This window comes from Mus caroli, unplaced genomic scaffold (assembly GCF_978045245.1).
Source record: "Mus caroli unplaced genomic scaffold, Mus_caroli_1 scaffold_15, whole genome shotgun sequence".
NCBI classification, from domain to species: domain Eukaryota; kingdom Metazoa; phylum Chordata; class Mammalia; order Rodentia; family Muridae; genus Mus; species Mus caroli.
The window spans coordinates 13,546,018-13,571,726 of record NW_028227270.1 but is presented as its reverse complement, the minus strand read 5'-3'; the positions used below and the strand labels follow the sequence as shown (position 1 = coordinate 13,571,726).

General features: G+C 46.0%; 1 protein-coding gene across 1 annotated transcript in view; it reads right to left on the bottom strand.

Moving 5' to 3' along the window:
• Window positions 1-24,443, bottom strand: part of Zswim6 (zinc finger SWIM-type containing 6) — a 163,732-nt gene extending 139,289 nt beyond the window's left edge. The window contains exon 1 of the mRNA XM_021180894.3: window positions 23,690-24,443. Within this exon, the coding sequence (XP_021036553.2) occupies window positions 23,690-24,443 (754 nt within the window). The remainder of the gene's footprint in view (window positions 1-23,689) is intronic.
• Between the last annotated feature and the right edge of the window lie 1,266 nt (window positions 24,444-25,709).

Below are 25,709 nucleotides of genomic sequence, written 5' to 3'. Positions count from 1 at the left end.
CTCTGGATAAGAGCACAGGAAGCTCCACTAACCCAAGGTATCTGTAAAACTACTACACTGCCTTAAGAACAGGGTTTGCAAATGGTGATTCAGTCGTGATTCACTCACAGGTCAAAAAAATCAATGCAGTCAGTCACACAGAGCATTTTCTAATGGAACTGGGGAAGCGTTATTAAGAACATCAGTGAGCATGGCGTTTTAAGGATTAAGTCTTTTCTTACGAAGCTTTTTTTTAAATTAATAGTTGTGTGTGTGTGTGTGTGTGTGTGTTGTATGTATAGTCTCACTTTGAAAGAAGACTGTCTAAAAACAGCCTAAAATGACTGCCACACCTAAACAGACTTCAATAAAAGACAAAGAGTCCTGAGACCTGAGGTAAAGCCTGAGAGGACAGCGTCACTCAGATCCCTGGGTTAAAGTGTGCCTCCTAGGGGGACACGCCTGCTGGCTGCAGAACCTTTAGAAGATGAAGGCCACTGCTAGGCCTTGGGTCACTGTCAGTGCTTGCTGTGCTCCAGGGGATGGTAGGACCCTAGTTCTTTCCCAGCTGTCTCTCTCTTTTTCATCTGACTTTAAGTGAGTCTGCTCCACCATACATCCCTGCACAGCCCAAAACCACAGAGCAACTACACATGAACTGGAGCTTTTAAAACCAAGCATCATGGGCCATGGCCTAAGCAGTGTGCTCCACCACACTGCTAGATGGTGGCTAGGAGCCATCCAGCAGGCCTAGAGGGCCGGAGCAGGTAGACGTTGCCAATCTTAGACTGGAACCTCCAAAGATGCAGGATAAAATTAATCTGTCATCTTCGTAATTATCTCCAGGAACCCTTTTCACAGCAACTCAAAGGTGACTACCACAGTGACACAGAAAATTCTGGAAGGCTTGACATTAACCACAAAAACCAAGGGAGGAGAGGCACAGAGAGGTAGCAGGAAACCAAAGAGCTGACATTCTCCCTCAAACTTTCTCTAGTGTAGCAAAGCAAAGCAAAACAAAACAAAAAATAACCTCAAAGTTAAGAGGTCTATCTTATGAACCTCCCATTTTTACAAAGTTAGTGTGAGCAGGTAAAGAACTGGAGAATACTAGGAAATAAGAGTTGAAAAGCTTCCTGCAGAGCCTGGAAGTGTTTTCACTCCACTGATACAGACCTAGAAATCAGTGTTTGATGTTTTATGGTGGACACTTTGTAACAAGGGTTTTGATGGCCACTTATTGCACCACCTATTGCCAGTCTGAAGCTGCTATAGGAGAGCTGATTTTAGGGCTATTTGTTCTCTAGGTGCCAAAATATCTCAGAGTGAATTCTATTTTAATATTAATTTTTTTCACTATCTTCTCGGAAATCTTGGCAATTCTCCTCATTTTAAAAGTAAGAGGTTGAGACATTCCCCCAAGTGATCTAAAGGAAGCCCTGGCCTCCAGAGTAAGTCAACCGCTGGTGTCGTACTTAGTGTACACAATGCAGAGCAGGCAGATGTTGGGCACTGGAAAGTGAGTGCTCTCCAGTTCCTGGGCCTCCTCCTGCTCAAGGAGAGCCTGCAGACTCCTCAGAGACTGTAGTGTCTCTTCAGTAGGAAAAGGCACAACAATGTCTGCTTGCTGTTTTTTATTACACTTTAATACAAAAATGAACACTGAAAGCATATTATATCTAAATTCCAACTCAATCCTAGACAGTGATCAATACTTAAGAAAGGGAGAAAAGGAAGACAAACAAGAACCTTCATAAGAGGAGGGAATCGTGTCTCAGTGCAGCTCTATAGTGGTCAAGGCTAGAACATATCGTAAACACTCCTAGGGATTAAAGGTCAGGAAAAAACCAAGGTGAAACAGAAGCCGAAACATCCCTGTGTGTTGGCTACAAAATCAGTGATGACCTGAAGAGAAGTGTTCCAGAGAAATCAAAAGAAAAGTAAGTGTTAAATAAGAAAAAAATTATATATATATATATATATATATATATATATATATATAGAGAGAGAGAGAGAGAGAGAGAGAGAGAGAGAAACAGCCACTCATTTGGGGTGCTCAGCAACAAGGAGAAAGATCCAATCATCAGACACAGAAGCTCAATCCAATCCGAGGAGGAGCTCAGGGTAAAGGCTGCCATCACACTCCCTGAATCCACGTTCTAACTCTGCCGTGCATACCTGTCTGACGTGCCTCAAGTCTCTGCATGTGTAATGACAAAAGTGGCACTTGGACTGAAAATCTACCAACTACATATTCCAAACTCCCGTGTCATGTGTCTTCCAGCTTGGTTCTGCCCGTGGGAACAGTAACAGGAAACTGTAAGATGAGGAAGGAAAGACCTTTGGTTCCTGTTTCAAGTGGTACCCACAGGCACAGCAGCAAAGGGCTGAACATGGCCCACATCATCTGTGTGGTTTCTAAGCAGCAGAATCTAAGCTGTGCAACAGGTCATTCAGCACTCGTCTGACAAAGGAAATGGGTAGCGCCTCCTCCTCATTTTGTCATTCAGAACTCACCTAGGCCACGTGCTCACACACATATGCGGACTTTAAACCCATTCGCTGACCCAGCATTAACCTCATCACTTTCCCCCTCAGCTCCTTCCAAATGCATTGTAACCAATTCTCTGTATTAAATCCCTTTCTGCTCAAAACGCCTGGTGCTTCTTTCATGAGCAGACTGTGGACACCACTAGCACATCATTGGAGATTGCTCTAATACAATGAATTTTAAAAGTACTTCTGATCGCTGCCTGGCACCTTCAAAGGAGGTTGTAAATATTAACACTTCATACTCTATGAACTGCTTAAGCTAGGGGATGAGAGCAAGCTGTTAAACGGGAAATGACAGTGTTTCCTGGGTCTGCCATCCGATGGCACTAACAACCAAGGGCAGCTTGGTAACCCCTCAACTAGGAAGAGTCAAAATAGACTGGCAACAGGAAGAAAGCATCAAACTCTCCAAAAAACCCACAACAGCCATCGCCTATGGGCTCGAGTCCCTGTAAAGAATTCCCCGAATGCAGTAAAATTATTTCAAAAAACATTTTAGTTTTCATAAACATGTATGTACTCTAGTAAGAAGACTACTATAGTCAGATTTTTTTAACATTAAAAATACCTCTTAAATATTTTAATTAAAATATTGCTTCATTTGAAAGTGCAGTAACTAGATGTGCCACTTCTAAGCCTGTTTGCCCACAGAGCCTGGGCTCCGTGACACTGTATCTCAGGATTCCTGATTACTACCAAGGTACACACCACTCTCTGAACTCCTGGGTCACCTGGCTTTTCCTGGGGTTCAGCCTGTGAGAGGCACTGGGGAAGGCTGGCAGGAAAAGGGGAGAAGCCAGGATGACTTTTTTCCCCTTTCTCTAGTTCCAGCAGGGTTCCCACAATCCTCCCTCCTGGGCACATCATCACCTTGCTGTGGATCTTTGGTCAGTCCATCATCTTATCTTGCCTTCTTTGTGTGCGCAATCAAATTTAGTTTCTAGAGTCTGACTTGAAGATCCAGGTTCTCTTTCTCTGTGTGGACACTGAACAGTGCCTACTAAGCCAATGGTGATGTTAATATTTAAATTACTTGGAGGACATTAAAATCCCGAGGTGCTGGATCCTAACTTCAACTTTCCAGTCAGTAAACTCACATGTCTAACCAAATCCCAGGTGATAACGAACCTGCTGATCCAGTGACCACAATGAAAACTACTACAGAAGAAATTACCCACTGGTCTGTATCCCTGTTACGTTTAATCCGATGCCAAATGCACTTTTAAATTCAGGGAAAATCCATTTATCAGTCTTCAAACAAAGAGAAAGTAGGAGTGGAGAGAGGAGTGAGAAAGGGAAGGAGGTAAGGCTTAGAGATAGCTTCTTCTAATTACCATAAATTCTAGTTTGTTTTAAAGGGATAAGTTTATATAATTTTAGCGCTTACTCTATATTCTGCCTAGAAATAAAAAACTTTAAATACTAACTCATTGAACTGCTTATGATAATAAGAAGTAATATCTAAGCCCAGATTATTAGCAAATACTTGGCCAATAAAGTGATCATCCCCCATCCTTCATCAGTCTTAGAAATTTAAGAACAAAAAATTGTCTCAACCTGAAAGGAAACCAAAATGAAGACTCAGTGTCTTGGATCTAAGTTTAAAGTGTTAAGCTGCTAAAAAGTCAACTTCAAATATATAAGAAAACCATGACAACTAAAGTGCTTATTACCAGATCAAAACATCTACATAACTAGGTATGATGCAGATGTAATTTTAACCTTCTATTAGCCATACTTTAAAGTTTAAAATGTGAGATTAATCATACATTTAACACAAAATGTTACTGCACTCAATTAAGTCATAATACATTTAATTCTTTTTGTTGTCTTCAAATTTAAGTCTTCAAAATCTTCTGTGTGTGTATTATCTCAATTCTAGCCTGCCACATGCCCATGTTCTACATGGAAAGTGCTGCACATGTCCATGCTCAATGGTGGCACACAGCTAGTGACTACAGACGCCACAGAAATTCATGTCTCTTTCCTCGCTGCTTCGATAACCGGCACAGTGCTAACAACTTACTAGTTTTTCCATAAATTATCTGTGAATTCTAATTTTAAAAATTTGAATCCTTAATGTTTCTACATTGCTTAAAAAGCTCTCAGGTGACATGGTGGCTGTGGCATCTGTAGCCTATTACTGTCCTTCTTTAACTTCTCTCGGGAGGATCACATGTAACCATCATACCACAAACAAGTGAGGTCCCTTCAGTGAGTTTCGCTCCCAGTCCCAAGACCAGGCCCCACCTCTGCTTACTTTCTCTAGCCCAGGGGAGGCGTGAGCAGCTACTACAGGGCTCTGTGGCTCCCTAGGTAAGGAATTCTCATCTCCTGGGCTTGTGAACAGGGAGCTAGCTAGGTCCTAACCACCACCCTCAATCTCCAAGACAAGTATCTGGTCCTATGGTAGGGAACATGGGGCCAGCTGAGCAAGTTAATACCATTCAATAACAGCACAGAAAACTTGCCTGTGTAGGTAGCAGAAATTTTTATTAAAAAAAGAAAAAGTCACATTTTTATGTGACTCAAGGATTACTTTAACACTCAATTAAAAGGAGGAAAAACAAATGAATTTAAAGTACTTGCATCTTTAATTCTTCATGATCCATGAGACCAGACAGAATATAGAAAACTTAAAATCTAAGTAGCCTAACAAAAGATCTTACTTGCAGTGGAAAGCCAAAATACAGGTGTGGCCTTTAATGAATATAACTGATAATCAAGACCGAGTCTAAGAATGGAGCCTGGATCAAGTTAGCGAAAGAAGCAGCCAGGGATGGAGAGGCATGATGCTCTGGGCAAATCCCTAAACCACCCTTAATATCTAAAAGCCGGAGTATACCTGTTTATTCCAGGATCCATTGATGGATAATTTAAATTATGCCCTAAAGAAATGTAGGGGGATTGAGATGGCACCTGTAAAGCAAAGCAATTTCTGAATCCCTCAAAGATAATGGACTGTTCTTTCACTTACCAGAAAGTGGGGTTTCTTCTGCAAGTAAAACTCTTGCCACAAGCATAAACGTGCTTGTGTGTATGTGTTGGTGTAGCAAGATAATTACATACCTCTGAGGCCTAAGTACATCTGGTGTCACATCGCACCTTAAACATACAGTTATTTCATTTTGAGCCATTCACTCTAGAGAGTAATTACTCATCCCATAACTTGGTCATAAAAAGCAGAGCTCACTCACTGTTCCAGCGACTGTACAGCAGAGGTGGGATTTTATACAGTACCTGTGTACTGTATCATCAAAACAGTACAAAGTGTTAAAATTATGGCAAGTTATATAGACTTCCGAAGCTTTTTAACTTGTAACCAGACCACACCAAAAGCTGCAACCGCCACAAATAAATCCCGCTGGAGATGGCTAAGTTGAAAGAATGGCAACTTACTAATTTGAGAAGATACGGGAAAGTGCAAAAGCTGAGACTGGATGTTACCTAGAAAGACCCATCTAATCTTCCTCTCCCGACAACAAGGACATCTGCTAAAAACAAGGGAAACCCAAGGCTGGCTTGTGTGAGTTGGCAGACCTTTAAGGAGGTAATCTGATAGCAATAGAGTGACAGGGGCAATGAGCCTCCATCAGCGGAACTGCTCACAACCTACGGTGCCCAGAGTCCCTTTCCTGTGGCACCAACACTTCTGTTATACTGAGCTTCTTGAAGCATCTCCTCCAAACACTGCTGCCATGTCTTCTGAAAACCACTCTCTAATGACAAAGAGGAATGGGACTTTTTTCAAGCCAAATTCCCAGTGTCCCCAATGTTAACTGTAACTACTGTATTTCTGTTAAGTCTAACAAAGGACAGAAGATATCTTCAACTAAGCACAGCATCAGCTCCAAGGAGCAAAAAGGCACTGCATCATGAACGGGCCATATATCCACTACTTTGTGTAAAGATGGCTGCCACAGCAAATTCAGCAGTAGGGAGACATTGTTCAAGCAGCTGTAAGATGATAAGCAATAGGGACAACACTCAAAGACAACTCGACCTGACACATGGGACTCCTGGGGTACAGGTCCACAGAGGGCTGCCTGGTGCTGCTGCTGCTGCGTTAAGGAACCCGGCATCTCACGCTCATGCCTTCTCAAGTGGGTAGAAACGTAAAAACCATGCTCGTAACACAAAACTGGCACTCCAAAAGTGGAAAGATTTATACAAATTTCAAATAAACGCTGACCCAATCCTGACCCCCACATACAAAGACACTAGAAAAAGATGCTGTTCTTCCAAGACTACCTCTAACAGTAGTAATTTCTAACAGAAAGAACTTTATACAGCAGATGCTTGGCTAAGATTTCTTACATCCATCACTCTGGCCTGCTACTTTTCTGTTTGATTAATGAGGGTGAAAAGATTAAAATGATTGGGGGTGGGGGACTGAAAATGAAAAGGCAAGAAAAAACACTACTCCGTGCAGACTGGAATTAGCCCACACTGTCCCCTGCAAATGGCACTATCGCAAGCCAGTGTCTACTCTGACCAAGCAGAACTGCGTCAGAACTGCAGGACAGAGAAAGGAAGTGAGCTCTGGGCTCCAGCGAAAGCAAGAGTGCCACCCATCCCTCAGACCTCCCATTCACTTGCAACCTACAACTGGAAACAGAGCTGGCTGCTCTTTCCCAATGTGTCAATTTCTCAACCCATATAAACCAAACCCACATTGTAATGCAGCTAACAGTGGTAAGGTACTTACTACATACAAAGAATAGGGAGCTCTCATCGTCTAGGACAGTCTAGCAGTGGTGGATGCAAATATACCTTCTGGGGAATTTGGGAGTAGCTCCAAGTGACTACAAATAAAAAACACGGAAATACCTTTCATGTTCTTCATGTCAGAGGGGTGGGGTAAGGATAGATGAGGCAGTGCCTCCTTCTGGACAGTCAGAAAAACTAGTTCTATGGCAAAACACTACTTCTTTCTTTGAATCAACAGCTTTTACTGAGATATCAACTATGTATAGTTGTCCTAGGACACAGGGCTAGGAACACACACACAGACAGACATATACACACTGGGCCTTACAATCTAACAGGAGAAATGGGAGGGGAGAGACCACCAAAAAAAAAAAAAAAAAAATCATTAAGGTTTCAAAGGAAAGGTTTTTTTGGTTTGTTTGTTTGTTTGTTTGTTTGTTGCCATAATTAAACAAGGTACTAACTATGCAAAGAAAGGTGCCCTAAGTGGCAGAACAGCTTGAGCACACTGAAGGACAAGAGAAATATTAATGCAAGAGGCAGATGAGGATCATGGGGTGGGCCATGCTGTGACCTTTGGACCTATGAGCAAAAGCAGGCCACTGAAGGGTCTACAAAAGGTTGATACAAACAGGACCCTACTGGCTATGATACGTGCAGAATCTAAGAGCTGATCTCCACCTGTTCAAAGATTATACACGCACACTCATTGCGTGCGCGTGCGTGCGTGTGTATGGTCTGCTCTTACACAATCACAAATATATCCAAGTACAGAGCAGCTCGAGTTTTAAGAGCTTTGTGGTATAAAGTAATTGAGAAAAGCCACTAACATATCAGCAAAGGGGAAATGCATTAACCTTCTACAGCTAGAAAGACTGGAGGTGAGATCCCAGGCTCCATCATCATGGCTTTCCAAGACACAGACATATAAAAAACACCCAACAGAACTGAGAAAGCAGTTGCCAGAGCAAAAACGGTCCAATGGAAAGGGCACAACCAAGACAGACTGGACAAACCGACCCTGCTGTGAGCCAGGCTTTGGGAGTACACCCATACCGCTAAATTCTTCCTCAAATAAAATTTAAAAACAAAACAACCCTCTGGTAAATCTTATTATACTTCAAAACTAAGTCTAAAAGTTTCGAGGGAAAGCCATCAGTGTTTTATAGGTAAGTTTAACAAACTATTGATGTTAACCAGCCAATGTATCTTCAAAATGTACAAGATCTTATGGATGCCTTGAAGTTGTGCGTGCTTTTGCAAGTCATCGCTGGGAGGGAGTTGTCAAAAGACTAAGTTTAGTTTTCCAAGTTTGATTTGGATTTTCTTTGAGGGCTGAGGGGAACTCGGTCAAACCTGTGGCTGTTGCAAAGCTCAGTTCTGCTTCAGACTACCGAGGTATGACAGAGTCTTTACAAAAAGTGAAACAGCAAGTAAAAGGGCAAGGGCTCTAAACTCTACAAAGGTACACATAATGGCAAGGCTCCCCTGGGCAACCCACAAAGACTCTTCTGCATGGGAATGAGCCAGGAATACCTACTCAAAGGTGCAACCACCCAATAAATGAACTGCTTTCAGAATAGCTTTTGGGTCAGAACTAGGAGAAAAGACCTCTCCAACCAGACGGAACCAAGAGGCTTTACACAAGAGTCTAGTACCAGAACCCAACCATCTACCCAGTATTCATACTCTTACTAAGTCACAGCAGCACTTGCTCAGAAAGCTGAAGAGAAATAAATACTGCAACTTACATACCGCAGGCCTGGCATACCATCTATCATTCATTTAAATGACAGTTTCCATGTCTGCAATATACACACTGACTGATACTATTGATAGTTGGCTGTCCTGGATTTAAAATTCACCAACATTTTTTTTCCCAGACTACCAGGGTCATCATTCATTCTTAAGAAGATTTTTGTACAACTGGCAAACTCAGACGACCTCAGAACCACATGTGGTGGAATATTTTTACATTTGTTAGCACCCTGCCTTTCAGTCCATTTGATTAGCTAACTGACGCTCCCCTCATCAAAGATGCATAGAACTCTGCAATCTGAGATTTAAGAGCAGGCATACTGATTTCTCATAAGAAACTGCCATTCATTTCCTGCAGCTTTCACATTAAAAATGAATTCCATCGCTGAGTTCTCAAGTTCGGCTCATCTCTTCACTAACTGTAGAATGTCACAACCTACAGATCTACTGACCTTCACTGGACAGAGAGATCATGCTTCAACCTCAGTAGAAACCCATTGCACCTACATAATCTACCAGATTGTGTACTACAAAGGTACTCTGGAGCCAGAATGAGTGCCAGGTGGGGGTGCACCCCTATAATCCTAGCCCTCAGGAGCTAAGACAGGAGGACTGAGTTTGAAGGCAGTCTGAACTACAGTCAGGCCCATTTTAAACAAAATTTTAAAAGACATTTAAAGTTTTAGATGTGCTCAATATTGCTTCGTAACAGAAATTCAAATTTTAACTGTCCGGAGGGCAAGCTGAAAGACACTGCTCCAACAACTGTAAAGAGTTAAAAGGCAACACAGGCAGTCAGTCTGCAGAAATGCAGTAGCAGATACCATAAAGTAGACTGTCACAGAAGATATCATAAGACAGACTGCCACAAAAGACATCAAGGTACGTTGTTGCACGTCAGACTTACACATACACACAAGGCAGAAGACACCCGGCCTTGGATAAGAAATCAGGGGCTGAAAAGACAAAAACTTTCAGGTTCCTGGGATTTTGTCTGTGTTTTAGACAGAATCTACCTCTGTTAGCCCAGCATGGCCCAAACAGAACTCACTAAAATGAGACTGTCTCAGTCTCCTGAATGCTGAGATTAGAGGTATAGGCCATCATCCCCAGCTCTAACAATACAATCCTATATAACATTACAAACCAGCCTAACAAACTATAAATGTCTGGAACCAGGAGAGTGCCTACCATAGCTGACCAGAGTTGCTGGAATGTTTTGTGCTTATCAGAACTTACCCATCACTATCACCTAGCCCCCAGCAGACACAGACACACATAGATACAGACAGACAGACAGACACACACACACGGGGGGGGGGGGGGGGGGGGGGGCACATACACATGGGGGAGGCGTTTAAAAAATACAAACCATACACTTTTGCCAAAAAAAAAAATAAATAAATAGATTGCAGGGGGCTGGGAGGAACAGCTCAGCAGTTAAGAGCACTGGTTGCTCCTCAGGAAGACCTGGGTTCAATTCCCAGCACCAAAGGGCAACTCACAACGGTCTATAGCTGCAGCCCTAGGAGGATTGCAGTGCTCTCTCTGGCCTCCATGAGCATCAGATGCACACAGGGCCCCAGCACTCACAACGGTCTATAGCTGCAGCCCTAGGAGGATTGCAGTGCTCTCTCTGGCCTCCATGAGCATCACATGCACACAGGGGTACAGACATGGGCACACAAAACACCCATACATATTTAAAAATCCAAGACAAAGAAAAACTTTAAAATAGATTTCTTATGCATAAAACCCCACAAGTTTCATAATTTCAAAATCAAAGAATCACTGCTAAGCAATAAATTACTAACACAAACCCAGACCTAATTCACACTAAAATGTGAATTTTAGTCACTACTAGCTCTGTCATCAACTTCTTAAAAATATCTGAAAGTCTGAACTGTGAAAATAAAATGGGTTACTGTAAAGAGGATGAAGAAGCCAACAATAGAGAGCTAGCCTAGCCTCCCATGCTCAAGGCTTTGTGGTCCATCTTTATCCCTGAAAACGAAAAGCACTTTATAAAAACATGAAAATCTTCAATGAAACGAAAATCTGTTGTATTGTTAAGTGAATAGGTTTATGTTTTTTTCTCTCTCACTGCTGCATCCTTACTAAAAACAAAACTGTAATATGACCCAGGCTTTTGGAGTTCCTGGCTATTTGTGAAACGGCTTAAACAAAATGCCTGTTGAATACACTGCTAAGAGGGATCCATGGAAACTGAAAAGAAACTGCTCTGGCAAGTTCCAAGGAACACAGTCATCAAACACTGCCTCCAGGGGTTCTGAGGTCCACTGGTCTAACCTCTTCCAGGGGTTCTGAGGTCCACTGGTCTAACCTCTTCCAGGGGTTCTGAGGTCCACTGGTCTAACCTCTTCCAGGGGTTCTGAGGTCCACTGGTCTAACCTCTTCCAGGGGTTCTGAGGTCCACTGGTCTAACCTCTTCCAGGGGTTCTGAGGTCCACTGGTCTAACCTCTTTCAGGGGTTCTGAGGTCCACTGGTCTAACCTCTTCCAGGGGTTCTGAGGTCCACTGGTCTAACCTCTTCCAGGGGTTCTGAGGTCCACTGGTCTAACCTCTTTCAGGGGTTCTGAGGTCCACTGGTCTAACCTCTTCCAGGGGTTCTGAGGTCCACTGGTCTAACCTCTAGAACCTTGGTTTTAATCAAGCTTCTGAAAGCAAAACTGACACAACGTAACTCACCTAGTAAATCTCAATTAAATTAACAATCCAAACAACAGTCATCCATCAACTACCATGCGGTAGGTTATCATCTTCTATCAGTCATGTTAAGGCTCACAGACACACTTCTGTAGGCACCCCTTGATGCCACCTGGTCACTCTCCACACTACACCCAAGATAACTCTCCGAGGTTATCTCAAGAAAACCTACCTGTAGAACATACAGCCTCTAGCTGCAGAAAGATGCAACATGGGAATATGTCTACGATGTGATATACGTCAATACACTTGATCCTCCACCCTCAAGACCTTCAGTTGTGATCAAATATTTGCCTTCACCATGAAAGAAATCAAACACTCTTAGATAACTCATCCAAGTGCTCACCTTGCTCTTTTCCAAGATGTCAGGCATGGTGGCACTCACCTGCAAACCCAGCACTCGGGAAAGAGGCAAAGATGACAGCAAATGCCGAGGTATTTTGAACTGCTCTGACAGACCCTGGCTAAAAATAATTCACATGCTTTGAAAAGCATCTCTGATTTACTATATGAGAACGTAGGGCTGAATGTAGCAGCACATGCCTACAATCTCAATACTGAGGTAGTAAAGGCACGAGGCCACAAGTTCAAGGCCAACCTGGGCAACATACAAGACTGCCTCAAGAAGGAAGGAAAACTAAAACTATAAAACCGTAATACAATCTCTCAAACATCTACTTTTCACTAAGCCATTAGACCTGGACTTTTCATAAAAAGTGAATTTCCTAGAATTCATCCTTAACAACCTTAAGGAAGAAATCAATTTGATTTTATATCAGTATGGTGTACTGCCTTAGGAAGGCGTGTCAGGTCAACGCACTAACATTAGCCTCACATTGGACCACTTTCTAGAGAATTATGGGACTGATCGTCACTGCCGCTACTGGAAGCCACAGTGTCATCTCAACTGCACCGCAGCTCAGCCCTAACACATTCAGCTTTCCGTGCGCCGTTGCAGGAAAGCATGGCTTAGCCTCCTTACTGATCTCCCTGCCATTTCATATGGTGACACTTTTTATTTCTTCCCAAAAATCACTCAGAAACAAATCCTAATTTCCATTTTCAATACAGCAGATAGTCAAGTAGGTTCTTAAAAGTACAGGTGCAAGCCGGGCGTGGTGGCGCACGCCTTTAATCCCAGCACTCGGGAGGCAGAGGCAGGCGGATTTCTGAGTTCGAGGCCAGCCCGGTCTACAAAGTGAGTGCCAGGACAGCCAGGGCTACACAGAGAAACCCTGTCTCGAAAAACCAAAAAAAAAAAAAAAAAAGTACAGGTGCAGCCAGGTGGTGGTGGCACATGCCTTTACCAGCACTTGAGAGGCAGAGGCAGGCAGATTTCTGAGTTCGAGGCCAGCCTGGTCTACAGAGTGAGTTCCAGGACAGCCAGGGCTACACAGAGAAACCCTGTCTCAAAAACAAACAAACAAAAAAGTACAGATGCATCTGAAAGTGTAGGGCTGGGTTTGCAAATGTGAGCTCCAGGATACAGCTAGGAAGTATGTAGAATCTAGACCCAGATCTCAGGCCTTCAGGTAGAATCCTGCTGCTCTCTAAAGAACAGTAAGTGTTTGACCATTTAACAAACCTGAACCCACAGACACGCAGGAGCAAAGGGGTGCAGCAGGAAAAAACTCTTGGTCTGGGGTTTTTTGTTTCTGGTTTTGTTTTTTTTTTTGGTTTTGGGTCTGATGACACCTCTAATTATATAACTCAACTCTAACAGCAGTGGCAATTTTAAAAATGCTGAGGCACTTCAATGAGCCACGTAAACTTTGCACCTCTTGGTGCCACCACAACGCCCAAATTCTGAGCTAAATATGTCCGACCCGATAAAACAACTTTTAAATCTTTCTTCTCTCTAAAATAATCTCTCTAGCACGTGTTTCAAGATTTATTATTTATGATGACTATTTTTAAAACATTTATTTTATTAAAAAATTATTCTCTTTTAAAAGTACAAACTAACAGAACGTTGTAGGACAGAGTATATCTCAAACTTAGTCTGATGAAAAATTAAGTTTCCGACATCAGCCACCAGTCCCACAAAGTACTGGCCCTATGCCACCATGGCCTAGTGCCAGCCTGATGTAGGGCCAGGCTAAAAATAGCAGCTAAGCAGCAGCTGGAACACATAGGTCCTTCTGACGTCAGCTTATGTCCCTAAATCGGGGGGGGGGGGGGTGCAACAGAGGGTCTGGAAGAAGCGGGAAGGAGGAGGGAAGCAGAGGGGAGGAGAAGAGATGTGGAGAGAAGGAAACAGACTGCGGGGCAAGCGAGGCTCAGAAGCTGCATGCCCTGGCTCTTACTTGCAGCTCCATCATCCCATAGCCTCTACTGGTCGTCCCACTGTCAGCTTCACCAACTGTCCAGGGAAGGCATGTGCCATTATCTTTGTAGGACTGAGTTGCTGATAAAAGTTCCACAACTGATAGTTGGGGATGGAGAGAGGGAAGAAATAAGATCCATCAGAGATAGAAGTCAGCTTAAAAGAATGCTATTTAAAAAAAAAAAAATCCTCAGGAACAGGGCAAAGTTTAGAAGATTACTTACATAAAACAGTCAGACAACGGGTTTCTCGCCTCTGAGGTACAGGGTTTATTTTACAATGGGTATTTAGCAGAGCATTTCTTTTAGAAACCAGGTAATGAGCTAGGCATGGTGATGAACACCTCTGATCCCAGCGCATGGGAGACGAAGCAGGTGGATCTCTGAGTTCGAGGCCAGCCTGGTCTACAAAGTGAGTGCCAGGACAGCCAGGGCTACACAGAAAAACCTTGTCTGGGGGCGGGGGGCAGGGGGCAGGGGGGAGAGGAGAGAAAAGGAAGAAAGGAGGGAGGAGAGGACAAAGGAAGTAGTGCAGCAGCCTTCAACCTGACCAAGTCTTTATTAAGAGAAAGAAGCACTGTCCTCTGTACCTAAACTATGAAACAACTGTCCTTCACATATGAAGATATTGGGATGCTAGTTGCCTCAGCAAATATTTAGTGGGTAAAATGAGGTACAGTATTCTAAACTGTGCTGACATAAAGAATCAAAAATGCAGAGGCAAACGTGACGGATCAGCAGTTGAAAGAGTGCTTGGTGTGGAACTGGAGAGAGGGCCCAGTGGTTAAGAGCACTGGCTATTCCTGCAAAAGACTAGGTATTGATTCTTAGTACCCACACTGTGGCTTGCGACTGCCTGTAACTCCAAAACGGGATCAAATGCCCACTTCTGGCATCTGCGGGCACTACATTCATGTGGTACATGCACATGTATGCAACCAAAACACTCATACATATAAAATTAAATAAAACTGAAATAAAAATATTTTTAAAGAACGCTTTCTGCTCTTGCAGAGAACCTGGATTTAGTCCCCAGCGTCTACGTGGCAGCTCACACTCACCTGTGAGTCCAATTCCAGGGAATGCAATGTCTTCCTCTGACCTCTGATGACTTCTGCATGCATGAGATGCCCGTAAGTGCAGGCAAACACACATACACATAAAATAAACAAATAAACCTTTATTTAAAACAAAACAAAACAAAAAAGAATTTAAAACCTGCTCTCAAGGATCATCTTTATATCATCGTCTTAGGATATTTCTTGTAAAGACCTAATATTAATTAACAATGAAAACCCTTCAAATAGACTGTTAAGTAAGGCAAGATCAGGCAGCCAGTCACCTGAATTTTAAGCACATTAATTCACTTAATGAGCCTCCAATTTATCTGATCAACTTATTGGGTTTTAAGAGTTTAAATGTACTGAAAGGTTCTGCTGTGTCCTACCAATTAACATCTGGGCACAACAACTGTACAGATGAAGCTATAAAATTATCTCATTCAAAGAAAGTTGAGTGCTCTGCCAGCACTAGGAAGTATCATTGCTAATCACAGTTATTGTTAAAGGGCCTGAAAAGGAAAAATGTAAGCCCTTAAACACACTTTGAGAACATTCTCTGCAGCACACACATGACCAATCTTCAAGTTACTCCTTAACAGTTGAGCTTCTCCTGGAAGTTGATTATCACCTAATACAAGCTGAAATTCAGTAGAGAGACAGTAAAAGATGCATTTGGCTGCAGATGTGGCTTGGTGGTGGGCAGGAACCAGAGGGCTTGGGGGAAGGAGGGAGGACTGGCTCTGACAGACACTAGAATCCAAGCTACAGTTAACAGTTGACCTTCAGATCTCCATGAAGGCCTCTGAAAAGCAGCGAGTAACTGTAAGCTTGAGAATAATCTAGAATCAGTAACCATACTGAGGACACACCACAGGCAGGGCCGAGTAGGCTGGCAAAGCACTCACCAAGGAGGTCAGCCTGGTCTACAGAGCAAGTTCCAGGGCAGCTAGGACCACACAGAGAAACCCGGTGTTGAAACACAAAATAAAAGCAAAAAGAATAAGGAGAACAAGACCTAGTATACATTGCTAATAGCTTTATAAATTTAGCTTTTACTACTTTATGAAAATGTTACAGTAGACTGATTGTGAGACATACTGATTTAACAAAGAACTGCCCCAAACCATGGAAAAAAAAATAAAATCTTTTTAGAAGTTCAACACTTGACTGGAAGAAGAAAAAAGTGTATATGGGTATAATCCTCCTGAAGGGCTTTGAATATTCCCTTCCCAGAGGAGGAGGCAGCTTGCCGACGAGAGCAGGGAGATATGTACAAATTTTTTTTTCCAAATATGAGTACGACTATAAACACATTAAATTCACACCACACTTCTTCCTTGTGTTACAACTGTGCTGTGTGTAAGCACTGCCCACTTTGAGTAAATTCTCTATTACATGGGTGTCTGCATGCACTTTCCCTATGCACAGAGCTGGAAAAGTTTTGTGCCATAGCAGACACAACTTTTCATGGATTTTTATATCATAGCATTACTAACTCCAACTGCTACTACTGTTTAGCAATAAATAGCGCTTATTGTGCACACTAACTGAACTGAAGCCCTAGACTTTAGCCTGAAATAGAACACATTTACAACACTCACATAAAGTGACTTCACCAGCATTTGTATCAATTCACCTTCAAGAAGTGCTGCTTGTCCCTTCTGAGATGACCCAATGGCCCCAGAGATCCAAGCAAGTGGAAGCTGTGGAAACCAGAAGTCACTGTTTTCTGCCACGTATGGCTTGCTCTGAACAGAAAAATCAGGAAAGCCAAGCATGGTGTTTCACAAGGATAATCCCACCACCTGAGAGAGAGGCTGAGACAGTATGGCTGGGAGCTCCAGGCCATCCCAAACCATGTACGTAGTGAGTTCTGGTCCAGAACTACAGAATAGGATTCTTGTCTAGAAATACATATTCAATAAAATGAAAATCAAGAGAAGCTGAAGTAAATGGATCTATCTCTAAAAGCCTCTCTCTCTCTCTCTCTCTCTCTCTCTCTCTCTCTCTCTCTCACACACACACACACACACACACAATGATAAAATAACACTCTACTGTGTTTTGTTTCTTTTGATAGAGGAAAGCTTCTGCACACTGCACAGGGTCACTGAACGAAGTCTTGAGATGGCCATGCCCTGGCCTGTCTCCTTTTCTACTTATATTTACCTCAAAACTCTCACTTCACAGTTCCACAGAAATAGGCCAGGCATGGGACTACACACCTGTAATTCAGCACCTAGAAGGCTTAGGCAGGACAATCCTGAGATCAATGCCACTATGTGAGATGCTGTCGGAGGGAGGGAGGGAGGGAGGAAGGAAGGAAGGAAGGGCGGACAAGCATTTCAAAGACGGAAAATCTCTGCCAGAGCCTTTACAAGCAAACAGCCTCCTACTATTTGTTAGAAAGTCCATGTTTCTGTCTGCTTAAAACAATAGCAGATTTCACACTGCTTTCTCTCCAAAGTTTACTTTATCCCTCTTTTCTAGATGAGGAAAGAAAGAAAACTACCCTATTTTTAAAGAAATTAAAACCATGTGCAAACATTCGGCAGTACACAGGACATTGATTTAAAATTAGATACCCAGGCGTTTTCAATAAATCTAACCAACACTTTACTGTTTGAGGAATCTGGCTAAACTGAAAAACAGAAGTGCTTTTCCATCAATCAAGATAACATTCTTTTTCTCCAAATTATCATTTGATATTAATTTCTTAGGAGACAAAGTCATCCTGCTTAATTACTTCAACTCACTTTCCACATGTGTAGCAATCTGCACACATGTACAACTCACTTTCCACATGTGTAGCAATCTGCACACGTGTACAACTCACTTTCCACATGTGTAGCAATCTGCACACATGTACAACTCACTTTCCACATGTGTAGCAATCTACACACGTGTACAGTCAAAAGCAAATAAAGCAAGGTAGATATAAATTAGGCTTTTCACTGAGCAAAGTTTTTAGTTATGCAATGGTAATTTAAAAGGTAATGAAAATGTCATTTGCTTTATTTCTAAGACAATCACATTTCCTAATAAGACTGTATGTCCCATTTAGCCTAACAATTTAAGTCATGGCAGTTGGAGTTGAATGTCTCCCCAATGAGGTTCCTAACACTAAATGAGTTGTTTTATCACATGTATGTTAAAGTAGGCTTCTTCGAGATACCAAACTCATTCTGATGCACTGAAGAAAATTTACAGTCTAACACAAAAACAGAAAGAGTGAAGATCCAAACCAATCACGTAGCTTTTAAAAGGGATTGCTTTCTTTAAAGCCATCCTGTTCTGTGCACATATTACCAGCAGAAATCACACATCCCTAACTAAATGCTAAGCATGAGTGTGATGGGAGATCCTGGCCCAGCATTTCTCCTTATGAAACATCAGAGCAAAGAAGGAGACAGCAAGCGGCTGGCAATGACAAAATGAGCATCTTAAATGCAACAAGGACATACTTAAGAGAATAAGAAGCTCCAATGTTTGATTAATTGCAGTAATTCTCTTCCATTAAAGGCCATGGCTCACAGGCATCCTGATGTTTCCAAAAGAATAGCATTGAAGCCTAGCGCTTTCCAAAGAACTGAAATTTAACACAAAAGGGGAAAAAAGAGAGACAGCCTCTGCAGTCCAAGAGTGTACTCATAACACAACTATTTAGCAAGGAATTACAAGGCCCGACTGCAGATGTGGCTCTATGGTAGAACACTTGCCTAGCATCAAAGAGATACTCCATTCAACCCCTTGCACGAAAAACAAACAACAGCAAGGCTGAAGCAAAAATAGAAACGGCTGCTTAACCAAAGTCTGCAAGTCCATCTTCCAGTATTGTTGACGTATTGGTGTGTGTGTGTGTGTGTGTGTGTATAGCCATGGGATGTATACATTGTTCATGTGAATGTGTATACATCTGAGTATACCTATGTGGAGGCCAGAGGTCAACAATGAGTATGCATCTCAATTACTCTCCATATTATTTTTTGAAATAAGGTTTATTACTGAGCCTGGAGCTCACCAATTCAGCAAGGCTGGCTGTCCAATAAGCTCCAACGATCCCCCTGGCTCTTGCCCTCTGCATGCTGGGGTAAGAAATGTATCCTTTTTATGGGGGTACTGAATGTCCAAATTCATGTCCTCCTGCTTGTTCACCAAGCACTCTACTGACTGAGCCATCTCCTCCCTCCCTCCTTGGATCTGTGTCTGAGCCCACTGGTGAGAGAGAGAGAGTTCTTCACTGGACCAATACCAGTGATGGAAGCATCACTAAACACCAAGCACTCCTCACCTAGCAGGTACTGAAAAACTGCAAACCAACCTCCCACGTCACACACAAACACATGTGAATGCTTCCACAATGTCCTCTTCTCTGCACTCAATAAACTTGCTCCCTAACCAAAAGGCTGGGGTATGGTTCAGTGGTAGAGCATTTGCCTCCCTTGTCCCTGCTCTTAATCCCCCTGAAAAGCAAAAATAAATTAGTATACAGTGCTATACAAAATTGTTCCCTATTATTTCACCCTTGAAAGTGAGTGCAATAAAACAGACATCTAAAATACACTCAACTCTGAAAGTGAATTTAGAATCTCATCTTTATACAGTCATCTTTGGTCAATGAAGAAAATAAAAACACTCTAGTAAAGGTCAATATATTAACTGACTAAAATTTTTATTCATTTTAATTTCAATACATATTCTCCTTGTACTTTCCTGTCTTCACTCCATCACCCCCAGCAAAAAAAAAAAAAAAAAAGAATATATGAGCTAATCTATTAATAAAATGCAAGCAGTACTTTTCTCTCCCAAAAGCAACTACCAAAGAAAGAAATAGCCAAACTCCTTCCTTCTCACACACAGGGCTCTGGTTGTGCTTAAGTTTGCCTTGGTTCTAAAAAATACTGTAATCAAAATAAACTTTGAAAAAAAAAATACATACCCATCCCTCAGAAAGAATAATCTTCACACACAGGACAAAAACCCCCAAAACTACATTATAACTCCAAGATTAATCGTCTTTAATTCTGAAACCGTGGTTGCATTAAGAGAGAACTGAATCCTCTAAGACTTGCCAGTCCACTCAACCCCTCTCCAGACACTGCTGGGCCAAAGTCTTTTGTTTGTTTTTTAAACCTGTGTGTAGTTTTTGTTTTGGGTTTTGTTTTTTTCCTGGAACAAGACCTTAATATATATAGTCCTGGCTGGCTTGGAACTCACAATGTAGAACAGGGTACCCTTAAACTCAGAGATTCCCCACCTTGAGTGCTGGGATTAAAGTCATGAGCCATCACACTTGACATAACTACTTACTGTAAAAGATCACCTCTCTGTTAAAATTTGCTTTTGTTCATAGCTGCATAGTACTCCAATCAGTTCTTGACCAAATCCTATCTGACAGATATCGAGAATGAGCCCAGGTTTTCACTGCTGCAAAGTACATGCAGTGGGCGTTCTCATACAGAGCACTTTTATTGGACACTATCACAATCATCTATAATCCTATAGATTATAAATGCCTAACTTTGGTCAAACATGCCATAAATATTTACTCCAAAGATTTTACTTGCTTTACGATGTTTTCAGACCAACAGAAAACTTTTAAAGATTTTTTTCCAATTAATCTGTCTTTGTCTTTGATTTTAAGTCATATACAAGAGGGTCGGACAAAAACCTGGGGGAAGCTGTTCAGGTGTTATCTCGGAAATTCTTGCTTAACTGAGATTGAGACTACAGACCAACAGAGACCCTTCTTAACAAAAAGCATCCTAATTTAGCAAAAGTAAGTAAACACATTTCTATAAAACTTCCCTATATCCACCAAAGAGCAATTATTAAATACAGTGATTTATATCTAATAATTCAATAGCGCTTGCCAGTGCAAAAATTTAGTGCATTTCTGAAAATCTACCCAACAAGCTTCATTTCTAGCAAGCCCAATTCCCTGCTGCTCAAGCTGTGGACAAGCTTGTAAGATAAGGCCAACAACGAGAGTGTCCTATGTGACCAGCCTTCAGGAACACTTCCTGTACAAACCCAAATTGTCAACAGCAGAAAACTGTCTATAATGACATCAATATAGTATTCTGTTCTTTTCCATCTCGGGTTTTTGGAGTTGTTTTGGTTTTGGTTTGGTTTTGACTTGGGGGAGTGGAGGGGTGACTCTACAGCAAATCACAATTATAAACTTCTTAAAGTATACTAACTCCAGCCACCACTTGATGCTAAGTTAGATATTTAATCTAGCTGGCCTCCCCACTCATCAAAGGTGGTCAAAACCTGGTTCTACCTTTTCTAGCTCACAGTGCCAGCTGCCAGACATTTGTTTAACAGGCTTCCATCTCGACGCTCACTGGCACAAGTAAGAAAACTTGGATGTTAAAGAAACTGGCAGAACTCAGAGAAGAAAGGGGTAAAAAACGTTGTTTTCCACAATTTGTACCGCATTGGTTTAGTACATATGTATTTCCAAGAGGTGGTCAAGTCTTCAAACAGTACTAGAAGTATGCATGCCTCTTCAAGTCCACTGGCCAACTGCACTCACTCAAGTGGCGGCCCTCCCGCTTTGGCGACTACTGACAAAGTTACTATTTTCTTTTACAACTTGCCGTTCACTCTAGCCTCTTCCACTGATGAAAGCAGGCAAAGCCCACGCTGTGTGTCTGTCTCCTAGAGAAGATTGCATCTTTTATTTATCGCCCCTTGGCTTTATTTTCACAGTGAATTCCTGGCTTAAATGCAATCAGCCAAGAAACCCTCCCTATGTGCTCTCCTGTCATTCCTCATTGCTCACAAGCAGAGTCAAACACAGCAAGGGGAAAGGGGGGGCGGGCGGGGGGCCACGACGCAACATTGCCAGCCAAGCCATAAAAATTCAGACTCCAGTTAGTTATACTCAGAGACCATACATTTGATTCAATCAGCTTCAAACCGGCAGGGAAAGAGGAGAAGGTGGGCGGGGGGGGGGGCGGGGGGGCAGTGTAACTAGAAAGAATGTTAATTAGATTTTAAAGGGGAAAAGGTGGGGGTAAAGACGGATAGCCTCAAAAACCAACCCCCCTCTTAGAGGGAAACGGTGCTGAGCAACACTGAGGGCTGTCTTTGGAAATAAATGACCATGCAGAAAATCACGTTTTCAGATTACATTAGAATTCAAATTAACCAAACAGGATTAAAACAAATCTTCTGTGTCGGGGCCACTGTCCAGACCCCCACTCCACTCCCAAGGAAAAGGATAAAAAGATTGAACCATAGAGAGAAAAGATCAAGTTAAAAATGAGAGAGAGAGAGACGGACAGAGGCAGACACAGCCTTTCAAATCTATCTCTCCTCATTCATTTGCTTCGGGGTTCATCCCTACAATTTCAACCAGAGTGGGAGGGGGTTATAAAATACGCCTTCAGCAATCCGGAGGAAAAATATGGGGACAGGGAGGCTGCGCTGCAGCATTGTTCACTTCAATCCAGTTCAAACGTTCCCGTAACTATGGCTGGAAAAGATATCGAATCAGAAGAAAAAGAAAAGCCCCGCGGAAGGCAGAGGGATTTGAGAAAACTCTCCTGGTCTGTCAGAGAAAGAAGGGCTGTGCAGCTTTAAATCACAAGTCCTTCTCTCGCCTTTGTCAAATATCTTCTACTTTACAAGCCCTGAAAAGAAATAAAGAGGCTCTTTTGTTTGCTTTCCCCTTTTCGGAGGGTGACAGAAAATTGAAAGGGGCACAAATAAACCCGAAAGGAGAACAAAGTGCCGGGAGGTGCGGGGCGCACAGCGGCGCAGGGGCCGCGGGGCCCCTCGGTGCGGACGCCGGCCGCGGGTCACGGCATCGGCGGTGCTGCCCCGCTCCCTCAGCACCGCGCCCGAACCCCGGGCTCAGGCAGAAGTCCGGCGGCGGGGTGCCTCACCGGACGGAGAAGCGCGAGCGGCGCCCCTCAGCGGCCCGGCCGGCCGTCGCTCCCGGCCGGGGTGGCTCGGGGACCCGGACGCGGACGCCGCGGAGCTCGTCGCAGACACCTTAAGCTGCCGGAGTACGCGGGGCCGGCCGGCCGTCGGAGCCCCGAGCGGAGCGGTGGCCGAGCGGGGTGGAAGGGATCGCCACCACCCCACCTCGGACCGCGGGGCGCGGAGCGGCGCCAGAAGAAAGGACGCGAGCCGGGCAGTGCAGAGCGAGCGCCCCGGTCGGCATTGTCTGCGGCCCGCGCCCCCTCCCCCGCGCCGCACGCCCCAGCCCGAGCCCCGCGGCCACCCGCGCCTTTGTCCACGCCCGCCCCGCACACCCGCACTCAGCCTGCGGGACAGACGACCGGGACGCCGACACCCACCGCCCCGCCACCGAGGGGCGCGTCCTGCTGATTCATTTCCCACTCGCGCTAGCCCGTCCGGGGAGACGGGGGCGGGGACCAGCGGGAGGAAATGGGCGCTCCGCTCCGGGGACCGTCCGAGTGGCCCGCTGCTGCACCGCGCGCGCCCGGCCCGGGGCGGCCCAGGGGAGCGGAGGGGAGACCCTTCCCTCCCCCACCCCCGAGGGACAGGAGGACAGACCGAAGGACCGACCGACGGCCCGCGGCGGCCCCGTGACTCACCGACTTGCAGGACGTTGTCTACGCAGCCACTCTCCAGCAGCGCGATACCCCGGCGGAAGGGCAGCCGCGTCTCGTCGCCGCCGTCCGCAGCGCTGGCCGCCCCCACCGACGGGGTCCCGGTGCCCGCGGCGACGGTGGCGGCGGCGGCTGAGGTGGCGGCCGGCGAGGATGAGGAGCCGCCGCCGCCGCCCGCGCCGCCGCCCGTGCCGCCGCCGCCGCCGCTGTCGTCGCCGGGGCCGCCCGCGGAGCCGCCGCCGGTGTTGAAGGACGAGTACATGCAGATCTCCCGCTCACTGCGGGGAAAGGACCAGTAGACGATGCGACGCTGCACCGGCTCCGGGATGCGCTCGAAGCGCTCCTCCACGCGCTGGAACGGCCACTTCTCCGCCACCCTGCGCGCTGCGATGTCCAGCAGAGACTCGGGGCTCTGGGTCTTGCCCGGCGGCAGCAGCCCCAGTGCCGCGCCGCCCCCGCACGCCGCCGCCGCCGCCGCACCGCCCGCCCGCGGGCCGGGCCGACAGGCAGAACTGTAGCCGCCACCCGCGCCGCCGCCGCTGCTGCCCCCACCGCCGCCGCCGCCGCCACCGCCGCCGCCGCCGCCCGGCCGGCAGCAGAGCCGTTTCGCGGGAGGAGGCTGCTGTCCGCGCTCCGCCATGACCGCGCCGCTTCTAACCCGACAGCGGAAGTGCCGGGACCCTATAAACGGCACAAGGAAGCGCGACACGCACACGCCGTGGCGACGCCACGCTGCCATCTAGGGCCCGCCGCTCCTTGTAGGGGCACGGGAGGTGTGGCCTAGGCCGTGACGACGTCGCCGAGGAGGAGCGCCGATAGGGAGAACCTAGGGGAGGGGGCGGGGCCTATGCAAATCACTGGGCTGAAACATAAATAGAGCGCTCCGTGGACACGGGGGTGGCGGGGGCACCCGGGTTGGGTGCCCGGTGGGCTGTGAGAATGTCAGGCTGCTGTGACGCGGGGGGCGGGGCTCAGGCGGGGTTTCCGCGGGAGGGGTCGGGCCGTCTGCCAAGGGGAAGGGTGGGTGGGTCTCTGCGCCCCCTGTCTACTCAACTTAGCCCTCCAGCGCCCTGCCTCCTTTTGATGTCCGCCGAGCGAGGACGCTCCGCGTGGGTCGCCGCGGGGCGGGGAGGGGGGAGGGTTCCGGACTAAATGGAGGGCGGGCCGACTGCTCGATGCCCCACCCCCCACTCAGCCGGCCCCGCGGGGAAAAGCCTCTGGGCGGAGGAGGCGCTTTCAAAACAAAGAAATGCTGCGTGAAGCCCCGGGGACGCGGCCGAGAGGAAGGCGGGGGAGGCGCGGCCCAGGCCGCCTTGCTTTCCTTCCAACCCGGCGGAGCGAACTTCCCCCCACCCTCGGCCGTGGCTGCGGCGCAGGGGGGGAAAGGGAGGAGGGCTGAGCTCAGCCACTGTTTTCCACTTCACTTTTCGCCGACCCAGGTGGGGAAGGGGCGCGGCTGCCCCGCGTAACTGCAGCGCACCCAGCCCTGAGCCCCGGGTTCGCTCCGGCCCGGCGACACGCCAGGGAGCCGAGTCGATCGAGCGCCCGGACACGCGCAGCGCTCGGATGCTGCCCCGCAGCCGCTGGACGCGCGTCCCGAGCCGGCCGCGCTGCCCTGCCCCGCCCCGCCCTCGCACTCTTTCAGCCCTTCGGGCCAAGAAGCCGGCCCGCCCGGGTTCACCCCAGAGCCCCAGTCGCCCTCTGCCGCGACCTGCTGCAGACCCAGGGGGTCCGGCCGCTCACTTAGAGCGCACACACGGGCCGAGAGGATCGCGCAAACTCTCGATCGCGAGACGGTTGTCGCTCACGGCCGCCCGGTGGCGGACAGCAGCCGCGGGCGCTCTGGAGTCTGCGGCGGGGCTGAGACCTGGAGTCCTTGGCGCTCGGGACGCGCGCTGCGCTCCCTGCAGCATTGGCGGCGCCCGACCGGCGGGTCCTCCCGCTGCAGGGCAGCAGGACGAGCGAGCAGCGCTGGGAGACTGTGCCCGGGCGCCAGCGGAGGCGG